The sequence below is a fragment of the Phascolarctos cinereus genome, unplaced genomic scaffold (assembly GCF_003287225.1).
Source record: "Phascolarctos cinereus isolate Bilbo 61053 unplaced genomic scaffold, phaCin_HiC Scaffold_726;HRSCAF=1367, whole genome shotgun sequence".
Classification (NCBI taxonomy): Eukaryota; Metazoa; Chordata; class Mammalia; order Diprotodontia; family Phascolarctidae; genus Phascolarctos; species Phascolarctos cinereus.
Window position 1 is genome coordinate 382,732,502 of NW_027556098.1, and position 13,997 is coordinate 382,746,498.

The 13,997-nt window shown below is 44.1% G+C and overlaps 1 protein-coding gene across 1 annotated transcript in view; it reads right to left on the bottom strand.

Annotated features, from left to right (window-relative positions):
- IGSF21 (immunoglobin superfamily member 21) overlaps positions 1-13,997 on the bottom strand; it is a 402,137-nt gene that overhangs the window by 156,938 nt on the left and 231,202 nt on the right. Inside the window, exon 3 of the mRNA XM_020973236.2 lies at positions 6,346-6,467. Coding sequence (XP_020828895.1) covers positions 6,346-6,467 — 122 coding nt within the window. The remainder of the gene's footprint in view (positions 1-6,345; positions 6,468-13,997) is intronic.

A 13,997-nucleotide genomic window follows, 5' to 3' on the forward strand; every position in this document is an offset into this window, starting at 1 on the left:
AGGGGTGGGATAGATGGGTGGATTTTAAGGAGGAATAACTGAGACTAGAAGATTTAATTAGTTTGTTTCACTTTTGTGCTTTTAGGCAGTTTAGAGAAATCAGAGAGCAAGGCTAAGTCAGTCAGTCAGTAAGCATTTATTAAGCGCCTACTATGTGCCAGGCACTGTGCTAAGTGCTGGGGATACAAAGAAAGGCAAAAAACCAAAAAAAGAAAAAAACCCAAAAACCAAAACAGCATTTGCCTTCAAAGATCTCACTGTCTAATGAGGAGAGGCTAAGACATAAGTGGCTCCCCAGGGCATGGAAATGGAAACTATGAGAGAACAGAAAAAGTTTCTCTGTGGTGGGGTATATCTTTGTGCCTCCTTAGTGTGCTGATCCACAAGGAAGCAACTGGACAAAAGTGAATGTTTACATGGCCCTTCCCTGAGTGCCTAGTATTTTATGGCAGGGCTTGTCAAGAGATGAGAGTTCTATTAGGGCTTGAGCTGTTGTTGAGGAGGCCTTTCAGAGACAGTTTTAGCTGACTTTCTGCTATAGCATATTCTGAAACTCTATCCTTTTCCCTCAAAGACATGTTTTGAGAGCTCAGACATCACATTGCCCAAATCAGAATAATGTCATAAGTCTCAGAGTCCTGCAATTTTATAAGAATTCCAGACTCAGAACTTGTCATATATAAACTTCATCTCTTGGGTTAGCCATCCCACTTATCCTATCCTAATTATAATTCTATTTCTTCCTATTCCTAAACACCATGGATTGTCCCCAGGCTCCACCTCTGAAGCTTTGAGTTGGGAGAAGCTATGAGAGGTGCTGCTGAATCTGGGAAATTACTGTCTCCTGTACATTTAGTCACCATTTCTTTCTTATTCTCTTCTTACTCTCCCCCAGCAAGAGAGGAAGAAGGCACTGACAGCTGTGGAGCTGGGACTTTCTCTAGTTGAGATGCATTAATTTGTAAATATCTTCATTTATATGTAAATGTGGAATTCCTAGCCTGGTACCAACTCTCCTGCCAACAGCTAATAGGACTTCCGCAGCCTTGCAGCTCGGCCTGCTTCCCTTTCTTCTACCATTTAGGCTGTTAGGGGGGATTTGTCCCCCTATGATTTGATGTGATTTGAAGAGCTTTTATCTTTCCTCTCCATGCCTCGGGTTTCCTCTGCTCTCTACCCTCCTCCCATCCTGCTGCCTCCGACTTCCCTATCTCAAGAGAGCCAGTGTAGGGTAGTAGAGAGAACATTGAACTTGGAGTCAAAAGACCTGGAAAGTGACCAGGATGACAAATGGCCTCAAGATCATGTTATGGTTAAAAGAAATTTGTAGTGTCTAGCCTGGAGAAGAGAAGACTTATGGGACATATGGTAGTTGTTTTTAAGTATTTAAAGGGTCAGAACATGGAAGAAAAGGGTCAACTTTGTCCTGCTTTGCCCCAGAGGGGAGGACCAGATGCAATGGACAGGAGCATGTGACCTTGTCACAGGCATTTAACCTCCATGAATCTCAATTTCTTCATCCCTAAGATGAGGGAGTGGGACTAGAAGGCTTCTGAGGTCCCTTCTAGCTTGAGAGCTGTAATCTAATGATCCTAAGATACCAGAAGGCAGATTTGGGCTTGATTCAAGGAATGTGTGTTAATGAAAGCTGTTCAATAGTCCAACATCCAGCTTTGGGTACAGTGTTCCACACTCCCACCCCTAGGCTCTCACTTCTTCAAGCAGAGGTTGGACAACCAATTATCAGGGAAGTCACAGAGGGATTCTGATTCAGATCTCTAGATCTCTTGATCTCTAGATCAAGCTCTGAGGGTCCTTCCAGTTCTGAGGCTTCATATCCTTTCCCCAGTACTCACTATTGGAAGGGACACTGGATTTAAGCAAGGAGACTTGAATCCAGTTCTTCTAACTCCACTGCTTATTTATTGTCTGATCTTGGGCACTCAGCCTCAGTTTATCTTTGGTAAAGATTTAAACTATCCAAAGATCCATGACTTCACCCATGCAGGTTCCCCTATCACCTTCAGCAATGCTGATCCCAACCACCTTAGGAAATAGTTTTTTGTGAGTTGCTATGGCTTAAAAAAAAAGTCATCTCCGGATGGCTGATGAATGCCCATGGACCTCTCTGTAGTTAGCTAGGCTGGAACTTAAGAAACTGACATCCATCACTGGTCCATAATCCATTGTTCTTCCTGCAATCAACCCCTTTCTAGTTTAATGGTAGCGATGAAGGCATGAGCTCTGTTGGCACAGGCTTTCAGAGCCCAAGGTCATGCCTATGCCTTGAATGAGGCATCAGAAGAGGATGTTTGGGGGGTTGGGAAGGGGAGAGAACATTATTTGTACTAATTGTCTCATCTGATCCTCATAACAACCCTTGGAAGTAATGTATGTAAACTGCTATGCAGCCATAACACGCTATCTGAATGCAAGCTATTATCATTAACAGGTAAACTGCCAGCCCACGTTTTGTTAGGCCAGATGGCAATTTGGAGAAGAAGTCAGTCTTCAATTTCCAAAGGCCCTAAGGCCCTAGGAGAGGGAAGCAATTGAAGGAGCCATCTCAGCTAGTGCCATGGAATGAATACTGGCTTTGAAGGTCAGGCCTAAGCTGCTTTTTGGTGGTGGTGGTGGGGCCAGTGTATGGGAGACCAATATTCAAATCCATCTCTGACACTAGCTATACAATCAGGGACAAGTCACTTAATCTCTCTAAGACTCAGTTTCCTCATCTGTAAAATGAGGTTGGAGCCTCTAAGCTTCCTTCCTTCTCTAAATCTATGATCTTACAAGTAACAAGTTCCTCTGAAGTTTTCCTTACAGGAGGGATTCCTAACTTGTTTTTATGCAAGTGCACGTGTGTATGTGTTTATATGTATGATGGACTCTTCTGGCACTCTGGTAAAGCTGACGGACCACTTTTCAGGATAATAATTGGAGGAAATGCAAAATTTTAGTTAGGGGTTAATGACAATAACATGTATTTTTGCTATCCAAGTTCAACCTATCCATGGGCCTCAGGTTAGGAACTCTTGCCTTAGAGGGTCACAGTTCCCTCAATTGTCAACTGAAGAAGTTGGGCTGGTCTCTATGGTTTCTTCCATCTCCAACGCTCTAAAGTTCTAAGGTTCCTCCCATTCATTCGTCCAACAAGTATTAATTTAGTGTTTGTTCTGTGCCAGGTGCTTTGCTGGGTGCTGGGGATACAAAAGCACAAAGTACATAGTCCCTGCCTTCAGAGAGCTTCTGTTCTTTTGCACTAAAACAACATGAACATAGATGAGTAAATTCAAAATGTATGCTAAGTAATATCTTGGGGGTTGGGGGGAAGGGTGAAAACTAGCAGTTGGAGGTTTGGGCCTAGCAGGCCTGTAGGAAGTGGCTCTGACTCAGCCTTAAAGGCAGCTGGAAAGTCAACAAGGTAGAGGTGAAGAGAGAGGGTTTCCCAGGCATAGGAGACATTCTATGTAAAAACAAAAAGATATGAGATGGAATGTTAGGTATGGCAAAAAGTAGAGGGCCTAGTTGGGCTGGAACACAGAGTACTTCATGGAGATTAATGTGCAATAAGCCTGGGAAGGTAGGACGGGTCCAACTGCAAAAGGCTTTAAATGTAAAAAAAAAAAAAGAAGAATCAAAACCAATAGAAGGAACCACCAGAAAGAGAAAACAAAACTTAACAGAAGAAAAAAAGAATAGCAAATAGTATGCTTTGATCTGCATTCAAACTCAATAGTTCTTTCTTTGGATGTGGATAGCATTTTCCATCACGAGGCCTTTGGAAATGTCTTAGATCCTTGTATTGCTGGGAAGGGTTAAGTTTATCAATATTAGTCATCAAAGAAGGCTAGGTAACAGGGTGAGGGTTAGGTAGATAAGAGATACTATGGAGGTAGAATCAATAGCAATTGTTACCTGTTTGGACATGGGGGGTTGAGGGAGAGAGGCGAGTCCAGAATAAATCTAAGGTTGTCAACCTGAGCGACCAGAAAGATGATGGTTCCATCAACAGATAAGTGGCAGTTCTAAAGGGGCTTCTGGCTTTTAAGTTCTGTGCTCTTAGGCTCTTTCCAACTCTGATAGTCCATATCCTAAAGTCTCTTCCAGCTTTGACACCTTTTATTCTAACCCTCCTACCTTTAATATTTTGTGTTCTAAGGCCCCTCCAGCTCTGACATTCTGTGTTCTAAGGCCTCCCTCCCCCAGCTCTGACATTCTGTGTTCTAAGGGCCCTTTCAGCTTTATATGTTTCTTTGTCTTAATGAATCTTAGGTGCTGTAGTAATCATTGCTAACATCTTACAGTTAGCGTGCCCAGCAGAGACCACTTTATGTCTGGGTGGAATAATCAGTAAGGCAAATTTCTCTTAGGATGAAAAGTGACATTTCTATAGTGCTTTAAAGCTGATATGAGGCAGTTTGGCATAGGAGCTAGAAAGCTTGTCTCAAAGCTAAGAAGACCTGGGTTCAGGTCTCATCTCTGAAACAGCCTAGCTGAGTCACCCTGGACAAGTCCCTGAACATCTCAGTTTTGTGGTCACTTTTCTGACACTGAGAATATAAATAGTAGAACAGGCATTAAAGTTTATTGGTAGACGGAATTTCCTTTTTTGGGAGTTTGCTTTATCAATGAAATCATAGGTCTCTATTCCCTATTCCTTTGAAGTTCACAAGGCATTTTTCTTACAACAAGTCATCAAGGTAGGGAGTGTGAAAATGCTCACTTCTATTTTACATGTAATGCGGGCTCTGGCACATGCTGAGACTGCCTAGGCTGGTGTCACTCACATGGAAGAGGAGATTGTAGGACCGGAGCTTTCTGGGACATTCCACATCTATCCCATGGTTGGTGCTGCCTTTTTCCATTATCTGGATCTGACTTAGCAAAGGGAGAGGTGGGGTGTGTGTGTGTGTGTGTGTGTGTGTGAAATATAATAGTCCTGGCCATAAGAGAGTGGGGCCAGAGTCCATCATATTAAATACGGATGAGGAAATTGAGACTCAGAGAGATACATTAACTTAGCCAGGGTCCCCCAGCTAATAAGTGACCATGAGACTTAAGACCAGGTCTCTTGGTTCCACGCTTTCCACTAGACTGTCATGCCTCTGTCATGCCTCAGGCATGTATGTAAGAAGGGTATACACATACATGGAAGGTGGTATCATTATCTTACTTGATCCTCATCCCATGTAAGTACAGCAGACATTATTATGGCCAATGAAGAAACTGAACCCAAAGGAGGGAAAATGATGGGTCACGGCCAGAGGGCCCGTGAGTGGCTGAGCTTCCCTGTCCAGGATGTTTCCCAGAACACTCCAGGCCAGTTTCAAGGGCCAATTGGAGAGCTTACACTTGGTGCCCTAGGACTGATTGTGCTGAGGGAATGGTACCATCACTAGCATTTTTGACATCTGGGGCTCTGGGTGTGGGGCATGGATGTGCTGGAGCCAGCTCACACCTTTTGGAGCCAATTGTTACATTCTCAGTGTATTTACACCTCTGAAGTCAGCAAACATCACAAATCGGTCTTGACTGGTTGTTGATTGTCTAGACTTAAGGAAGTGATGGAGAAAATGTTAATCATACAGATTAAACTTGAAAGTGTGTCCTGTAAATACTTTTTTTTGAAAGCCATCATTAAATATTTTCCAGCATACTTCTGCCTTTAGGGATGGGCCTCAGTAGAAACATTGCTGGCTAGGAGTCAGGGGACCTGGGATGGAATCCCAGTTCTTCCACAAACCATATATCTGGCCTTGGATCCATCCTTTACACACCGTAGGCCTTAGTTTCCTTATTTGTGAAATTATTGGGATGGCCTAAACCAAGGGTGGGGGAACCTGCAGCCTCGAGGCCACATATGGCCTTCCAGGTCCTCAGATGCGGCCTTTTGACTGATTCCAAGTTTTACAGAACAAATCCTTTTATCAAGGGGATCTGTTCTGTGAAGTTTGGATTCAGTCAAAGGGCCACACTTGAGGTCCCTTTGGGGGCCTCACATGTGGTCCCAAGGTCAAAGGTTCCCCAACCTTGGCCTAAACCATCTTCATTATCTGTTCTAGCACTCATAACCTTCAAATCAATCCATATTGAAGCTTTCCAGCTCAGTCTTTGGAACGTCTTTTGTCTCCATCACCTAAGGGCTGCCTTTCCTGGCCCAGGGCCTTCAGGATGGCCATAGTGATATTAGACTTTGTAACTAACTAAACAGTTCCCTCTTTCCAAAGGAATGCCCACATCCCCATAGCCTTTCTGAGTCAGCGTCTGCAAGGCAACAATGGATCAGATGTGCTCATAGGTCCAAGAGACAGATGTAGAAGATGTCCTTTCCTAGCCCCTCACCTCACAGTGGACTGATAGACAAGGTCTTCCCTCTTCCGGTAATTCTCCATGTGGGAAGAGTTGGTGGAGAACATGGCATCAAATGTGAAGATCTTCTGCTTTATGGTCCCACCGTCTGTCACCTGCCAAAGAAACAAAACCACATCCAGTGGTGACGTTAATGGTGGCTGTACTCCAGGGCCAGGCCCCGCTCACTACTGCTAAGGCCACTGAGAGCTCTATAACTCTCTTGTTCTACTGGCTTAAATCACAAAGTGCTTTTTTCTGTGAATTGGCAAGGACCTCATTCTAAGATATGTAAGGAATTAATTCAGATTCATAAGAATAAAAGCCAATTCCAAATTGATAAATAGTTTAAGGATTTATATCAAGGAAAGAAACCCAGGTTATCTAAGGCCATATGAAAAATTTCTCCAAGTCACTACTAATTAGAGAAATGCAAATTAAGACAATTCTGAAATCTTACTTCATACCATCAGATAGGCAAAGATAACAAAAAAGAAAATAATAAATGTGGTGGGGCTGTAGGAAAATAGGCACGTTGATGCACTCAGTGGACCTGTGAATGGGTACAACCATTTTAGAAACAAATTTGGGATTAGATACAAAAAGTTACTAAACAGTGCATACCCTTTGACCTAACTATATGACTGCTAGGCCTATACCCAAAGTGATTAAAGAAATAGGAAGAGCTTCTATTTTTACAAAAGTATTTATAGGAACTCTTTTTTGAGGTAGCAAAAAAATTAGAAACTAAAGGGGTGTGCATCAATTAAGGAATGGTTGAGTAAATATATGAATGTAATGGAATGTAACGTAAGAAATGAGGAAATAGATTGTTTTAAAAAGACATGGAGAGGCTTATATGAACTGATACAGAATGAAGTGAGTAGAATCAAATGAACAATTTAGACTATAATATCCATGTTAAAAGAACAGACAATTTTGAAGACTTTTATACAAAGAATAAGATGAGCAGAACCAGAAGAACAATTTCTACATTAACAAAAGCACTGCAAAGTCAAAGAACTTTGAAAGCTGTAAGAACTACAATTAATTCAATGAACACTCATGATTCCAGAGGGCTGATGAAACATACTACCCATTTCCTAGAAATTAGAGGGATGACAGATTAAGGGTGCAGAAAAAGAAACATATTTTTTGTGTCAGTCAATGAGGGAATTTGTTTTGCTTGACTATTCATGTTTGTTACTAGGAATTTGTTTTTCTTTTCTCTCTTTTTTTTTTCAATGGTGTGGGAAGTGGGAGGGAGAGAAAATAAATTTCTGTTAATTTTTTAAAAATTAAAAAATAGCAAAGCAGAGGATATTAGAGATATGGAATGTTGCATGCACTTTCAGATGAGGTCATTAAATTGTTAGTCAGACTTAATTGTTTTATTTGTTAAAAGAGACCTCTCCTAGGAGTAATCTTCAAATGTTCATAATGTAAAAACATAACACATCAACAAAACTTAAAAAAAGAAAAAGAATTATAAGGGGCCATTAGGGAAGGGCCACACTTATCCTGTGAAGGCAATGAATCAGGCCAGCCAATTGAGAAACCATAGAGACAGACATTAGTAAGGGGGTTAGGGCCAACGAGCCTGGCAAATAGTAGGTAATTATAAGTGTTTGGTGACTGTTTGGCAGATAGAAACCCTAGCATGATTCCAAACCAAAAGGCAAATTTTCCTTTTTACTGATTCATAATTCCAAGCAGTCTCTTACTTCTGATGTGAGTATGGAACGTGGGAACATGGCAGATAGGGTGGGGAGGGGTGTCAATCTTTAGGTAATAACATATTGATAATTTTTGCTATAGGCTATGAAAATTCCAGGTTAGAAAATATGGAGATGAGAGGAAGTGGAGCGTATAGAGCTCCATATTAGGAAAATGAAACACTTGGCTTTCACTACTAGTTTAGTAGTTGTCTCATGCTGCCATGAGAAAGCCAGTTTCTCTGGGTTCCAAATGATGGGGGTTGGAGCCAAATGGTTTTTGGGGTCCCTTCCTGCTCTAATAGCCTATGCAAAAACATTCCTAATATTGTACATTCTGAGGATGCTCTGAGCTCTGACATGTTTTAATGTCCCTCTTACCTCTGACATTCTTCATTCTAAGGTCCTTCCCAGCTCTGACCTCCTGTGTTCTAAGGGCCCTCCCAGCTCTGACATTCTATGTCCTAAGGACCCTCCTAGCTCTGACATTCTCTGTTCTAACCTTTACATTGTTTTGAAAAGGCAGTGCCAAGTAGTGCTCAGGCTAGCCTGCAGGGGGCGAATGGAACCACGCTGGTGCTTTCCCGACTGGGCAGGTTCATTCTTCTATCTCCTACAATCCCATTTTTCTGAATAGCTCTTATCCCTGATGAGACTAAGAGCAGGTGGGAGGGTCTCTCTTTAGACAATGAAGTAATTATTATCTTTCCTGTTTCCCATCTGCTTAGGGCCGTTTCCTCTTTGTACTTCCAGAACTCCTGCTTACTTGGTAGAGGGAGTTTCCTTGTTGGGAATCCCCAGTCCGATGAAATCCCAGGCCCTCTCCCCTCCCTGCTTCCAGAACAGTGAATATCATAGCGATAGCTTGGATTTCACTTCTGCCTTTCTATCCAAATTGCTTTCCTTTCTGTTTGGCTCCTTCCTCATCATCCCAGACAGTAGGTTGTGAGAACCATGTTTCCAATGTAAAGATGGTTCAAACTAACCCACACCCTGTTTTGATATTTAACCTGTTGTGACAATCTGCAAAAAATATATAGACTCAGCTGGAATGATGAGATTTATGGCATCCAGCACCGGAGCAACGGGCTTGGAGTCGGAAGACTTGGCCTTGAGCTGGGGCTCTCTCACTTATTGGCAATTTCCTTTCCTGAGTCATGCTTTCTTTACCCTTCCAATGTAAAAGGGTTGCATGAGATGGTCTCCAAGGGCCCTTCCAGCTCTGACACTTAATGAGTTTATGGTCAGTTGACAGGTAGCATGACTGGAGAGATTGGAGCATAGCATGGGTCGGATGGAGGTGTTGAGTGGTAAGAGCTTGGAAACAGAGGGTGCCATCTACATCCATGGGGGATGGGGAAAGAACCCATCCTCCTCTGACCTATTGCTTCCTGTGTGACCTTGGACAAATCACTCGGCCTCGCTGGGCCTCCATTTCATCATATGTAAAAGGAGGAAGGTTGAAAGGAGATTCTTTCGAACTCCAGTCCTAGGATTCTATGTTCTCCCCTCCCCCTCCCAGGAGCAGCGGAGAGGTGAGATGGGGAGTGAGACTTATCAAGGGCAAACCCTGCCTACTTCACAGCTCTTCCCAGGGCTGGCCCCGTTCCAGGTGTCTAATCTGATCATTGCCTCATCTTCCTACCTGTACCTCTACCGTGTCCTGCGATGACATCTTGTCCTGACACACTCCAGAGATTCTGCCTTGGGGAGATGGTGCTCAGAGGAACAAACCGACTTCTGAGATACAGGGCTATTCCCAAACCCCCTCCCCACTCCCTTACTGATCAGGGGACTCTAAGATTTTTCCATGATGGCCTGGAAAATGGACCAATGATGAAACCCTATTGGGTCCAGTTGTCTTAATGGCCAAAAAGAGTTGAGGCGTTCCAATGTTTGACTGCCAACTGATTATAAGATTATAGGGAAGTCGCTACCCTTTTTTAGGCCATGTACCAAATAGAAGCCATTTTGTGTTTCCCTAAGGACTATTTATAATCAAATGGATAATGAGTAAATTCAGTGAACTTCAGTACTTGAAAGACCTGTGGTCTTATCATCATGGATGTTCCAGCCACTGACTTCAATTATGCACCTTAATAGACCACAGGCTCCTTCAATTATGCACCTTAATAGATCACAGGATGATAGAATGTAGGGCTGGAAGGAGCCTTAGAAGCCAACTAGTTCAGTCCCCTCACTGTACAAATGAGGATTCTGAAGCCCACAGGGGCTAAGGACTTGCCCAAGGTCACACAGATAATAATTCGTAGAATTGGGATTTGAACTCAGGGACTCTTGAATTCCAATCCAGCACCCTTTTCACTTTGCCATTATTCCTCCCAAAGCCTGGCAGGGACTTTAGAATGTAGGATCATTGATTTAGAACTGGAAGGGACATTAGAAACCACCTGATCTAGTCTTCTCATTTTATTTAGGTGACTTGCCCAAGATCACACGATGATGTTGGTAATAACTGTTGATAATAAATGGCAGAGGCAGGATTCAAATCCCGGTCCTCTGAATCCAAAGCCAGTGTTCCTTCCACTGCCCCATTCTGCCCCATGGCTAGTTGCTGTGTCCAAAACTCCAAAATTTCTCACTTAGTGACCCAGCTTCATACCATGAGCCTTTAGGAACTTAGGGGGGCGGGTCCTTGGAACACAGCTATCACCTATATCTAGCCCCAAGTCTGTGCTCAACGCCTCTCCAGGTTGGTAAGCCCTGCCATGGCTCACATAGCTTGCTTTGCACATATTTATTTGCATGTTGTCTCTCTCATTAGATTGTAAGCTCCTTCAGGGCAAGAATCATCTTTTGCCTCTTTTTGTATCCCTGCCACTCAGCCCAGTGCCTGGAACATAGCAGGTGCTTAATAAATATTTATTGGTAGATGTTCTGCTGGCACGGCCTGTCCCAACTCAAAGGTGCCCATTATACCACTGGAACGCCTTAGGGGATGCCTGCAGTGGAGGCCATTCCTATGGTATGAAAATACCATGTTTTATAGTTAGTGAGCACTTTGCTTACAACAGACTTGTGAGACAGGTAGCACAGGGATCATTATTTTCATTTTACGGAGGAGGAGGAAACCGTGGGCTCAGAAAAGTGAGCTTATGGGACTTAGAACTTTGTTTCTGGGAGCCTCAGTTTATGTCTCTGTAAAATGGGGCTAATTCCAGTCCCACTTCTCAGAGATGGTGTGAGGAGAGGGCTTTGTAAATACTGAAGCATTTTTTAAATGTGTGGAGATGGCTTATCAAGAAAACTTGGATCCCCAAATTACCATCCCACTTTGGGGACACAACTTGAGACAGGAGCCAAGTTGGCTGAATCATCGACAAGTCCTTACTCCAGAAAATAAGCTCTTGGCTGCTCCCCAGACTTTCCCAAGATGGGTCTTACCCTGAGTTCTAAGTTTGCCCTTCCCACCCCTTCCCAGACCCATTGTCTAAACCCCTTTGCTTTTGTATCCATGTGCTTGTGACCTGACCTTTTAAGATTCTAGGAATGTAACATTCTGTGTTCTACCATCATTTCCTGGTTCTAATCTGATGTTCTGTGTTCTAAGGGTCCTGTGAATTCTAGCATCCTATGTTCTAAGGTCCCTATTTTCTAGGGTTTAAGACCTCATTTAGTTCAGACTTTCTATATTCTAAGAACTCTCCCACTTCTGATTTTCCACGTCCTAAGCTCTGACATTCTAGGTGCCACTTACTTTTGACATCAGATGTTCTTAAGGTCCCTCTCACCTCTGACATTCCTTGCTCCAAGCCCTCTCCCAATTTCCTCATCTTGGGTAGGGAATACCTCATCTCACAGAGGCAGAGGGAGGTGCTCAAAGTCACCCAGCTAGTCAGTGGGTGATCAGAGGCTAGGCTAGGCACCCTGTCCTGTGACATCCTCTGGGCTTCTTTGCCTCCAGCCTCATGCTGATCCCCCACAGCCCTCCTGAGCACCCTGAACACCTTTGCACAGGCTGTTTCTGGATAGGATTCAGGCCCCAGTTCAGGGGCAGACCTTGTTTCACTCAAGAGAAAGGAGAGCCTCTGGAGAGAGGAGCAGAGAAGCACTGTAGGCCATAACAAGGCTGGGCCCTGGACACAAAGGGGCACGAGGGTGCCGTCAGCCAGGGAGTGATTAGCAGGAAGAACTCAGGTATCCCTGCCCTCCGGCTGTCAGGCGCACATCCTCCTCCAAGCTGTCTCCCTTTAAATGAAAGTGTTACTCCACAAAACAGCCAGGTATGTGTTGTTGCTGTTTCAATTATTTATCTGTTTACCCGGCTATGGTTTTTCCGCTTGTCTCAGCAACTCTATTATAGACTCGTAGCTCGTAGGCTCTTGCCGCCCAGCTTGGCACCACGCTAACAGCCTGCAACCAGGAGACCTCATGCCTGAGACTGGAGAAGCGGAATTAACTCCCTGTGGCTAGGGGTGGGGGGAGCGCCAGGAGCGGGGGGCCTTCTCGTCTGGGGAGGGGGTGCTGCCTCCCACTGCAGGAGAGCAAGGAGGGGCCCCCGGCTCTGCTGCACAGGCCTGTTTACTGGCTCAGAGCTCCTTCAATTCCACAATAAATATTTATTGAATGCCCACTACACACAAGGCACTCTGCTTGGCTTGGGAGATATGGAGGTAGAGAGACGCCGTGGGCTTCATGCTAAAAGCGCATGGGGCTTGGGAGTAGAGGGTGGAAGGACTTGGCTCAAATCCCAGCCCTGACATTATCTCTGTGACCTGGGCAGAGTGGGAAGGCTGAATATGGACTGTGAGGTGCTGGGTTCAAATCCCTGGCTCTGAATCCCTTAGTAAATGTGCGGCTTGGGGCAAATCACATTATCTCTCTGAGTCTCAGTTTCCTTAAATGTAAATAAATGGATGGGATTGGACTAGATGACCCCCAAGATCCCTTGCAGTGGGACCTGTGATCCTGTGACCCTCTCTGGGCCTCAGTTTCTTCATCTGAAAAATGAAGGAGTTGGATTAGACAACCTTCAGCTCTGCATTTGTGACGTGGTGACTTTGGGCAAAACCAGGGTAATGACGCCTCTCATTTGTGTAGAGCTATATATCTTGGAAAGGCCTTTACGTTCCTTTTCTCATTTCCCCCCATAATGAAGTGATGAGGAGGGTGCCATTATTACCACCATTTTTCAGATGAAGAAACTGAGGCCCAGAGAGGGGAAATGATTTGTCCAGCATCTCATTGTCAACAAGTATCTGAGGCAGGAATAAAACCCAAGTCTTCCCTGATCCCAAAGCCAGCTTTCTACTTACTCTGCCAATGTTGCCTCTACTAATTCTTTTGTCACCTCCCTGCAAAGTAAGGAAAGTATTTTGAAAGTCAGGAGCTATGGGAATATGAGTAGTCATTATTATTATCAATAATCATCATTGCTAATAATAATGTCATCCTCACGATCTGCACTGGCCGGAATATAGTCATCATTATGACTGTCAGGATGACATCAGTATGGCTATCGTTTGTTTTCCCTGTCTGATTATCTGCCTAGGTCCCCCCAGACCAGGGAGGCACTGCTATGGTGTGGTAGAATGGAAAGGGCGTGAGCTCCAGAGTCAGAGATCCTAGGTTCAAATCCTACCTCCACCACTTACTACCTATGGGACCTTGGGCCAGTGACTTAGCCTCTCTCAATAGCATTTTCTCCAAATGCAAAATGTAAGGGTTGGGCTAGATGGCCTTAGATACCTTCCCCTTGAAATTTCTGGTCCCCTGTTTCTCTCCACTGGTGTGGATTCCATCTCCTAACTCACAAGGGGGAATTGTGTCCCAGGGAAGAAGAGGAGCTTCACTGCGTGGTCGAGATGAGTGTCTCTGAACTTAGCTGATTGGTCCTTGGAGTACAGATCATCACTAGCCCATTGTCCAAGTCTTTCCCTTTTGGCAGGACCTGTCCAAGGCGATGTTGCA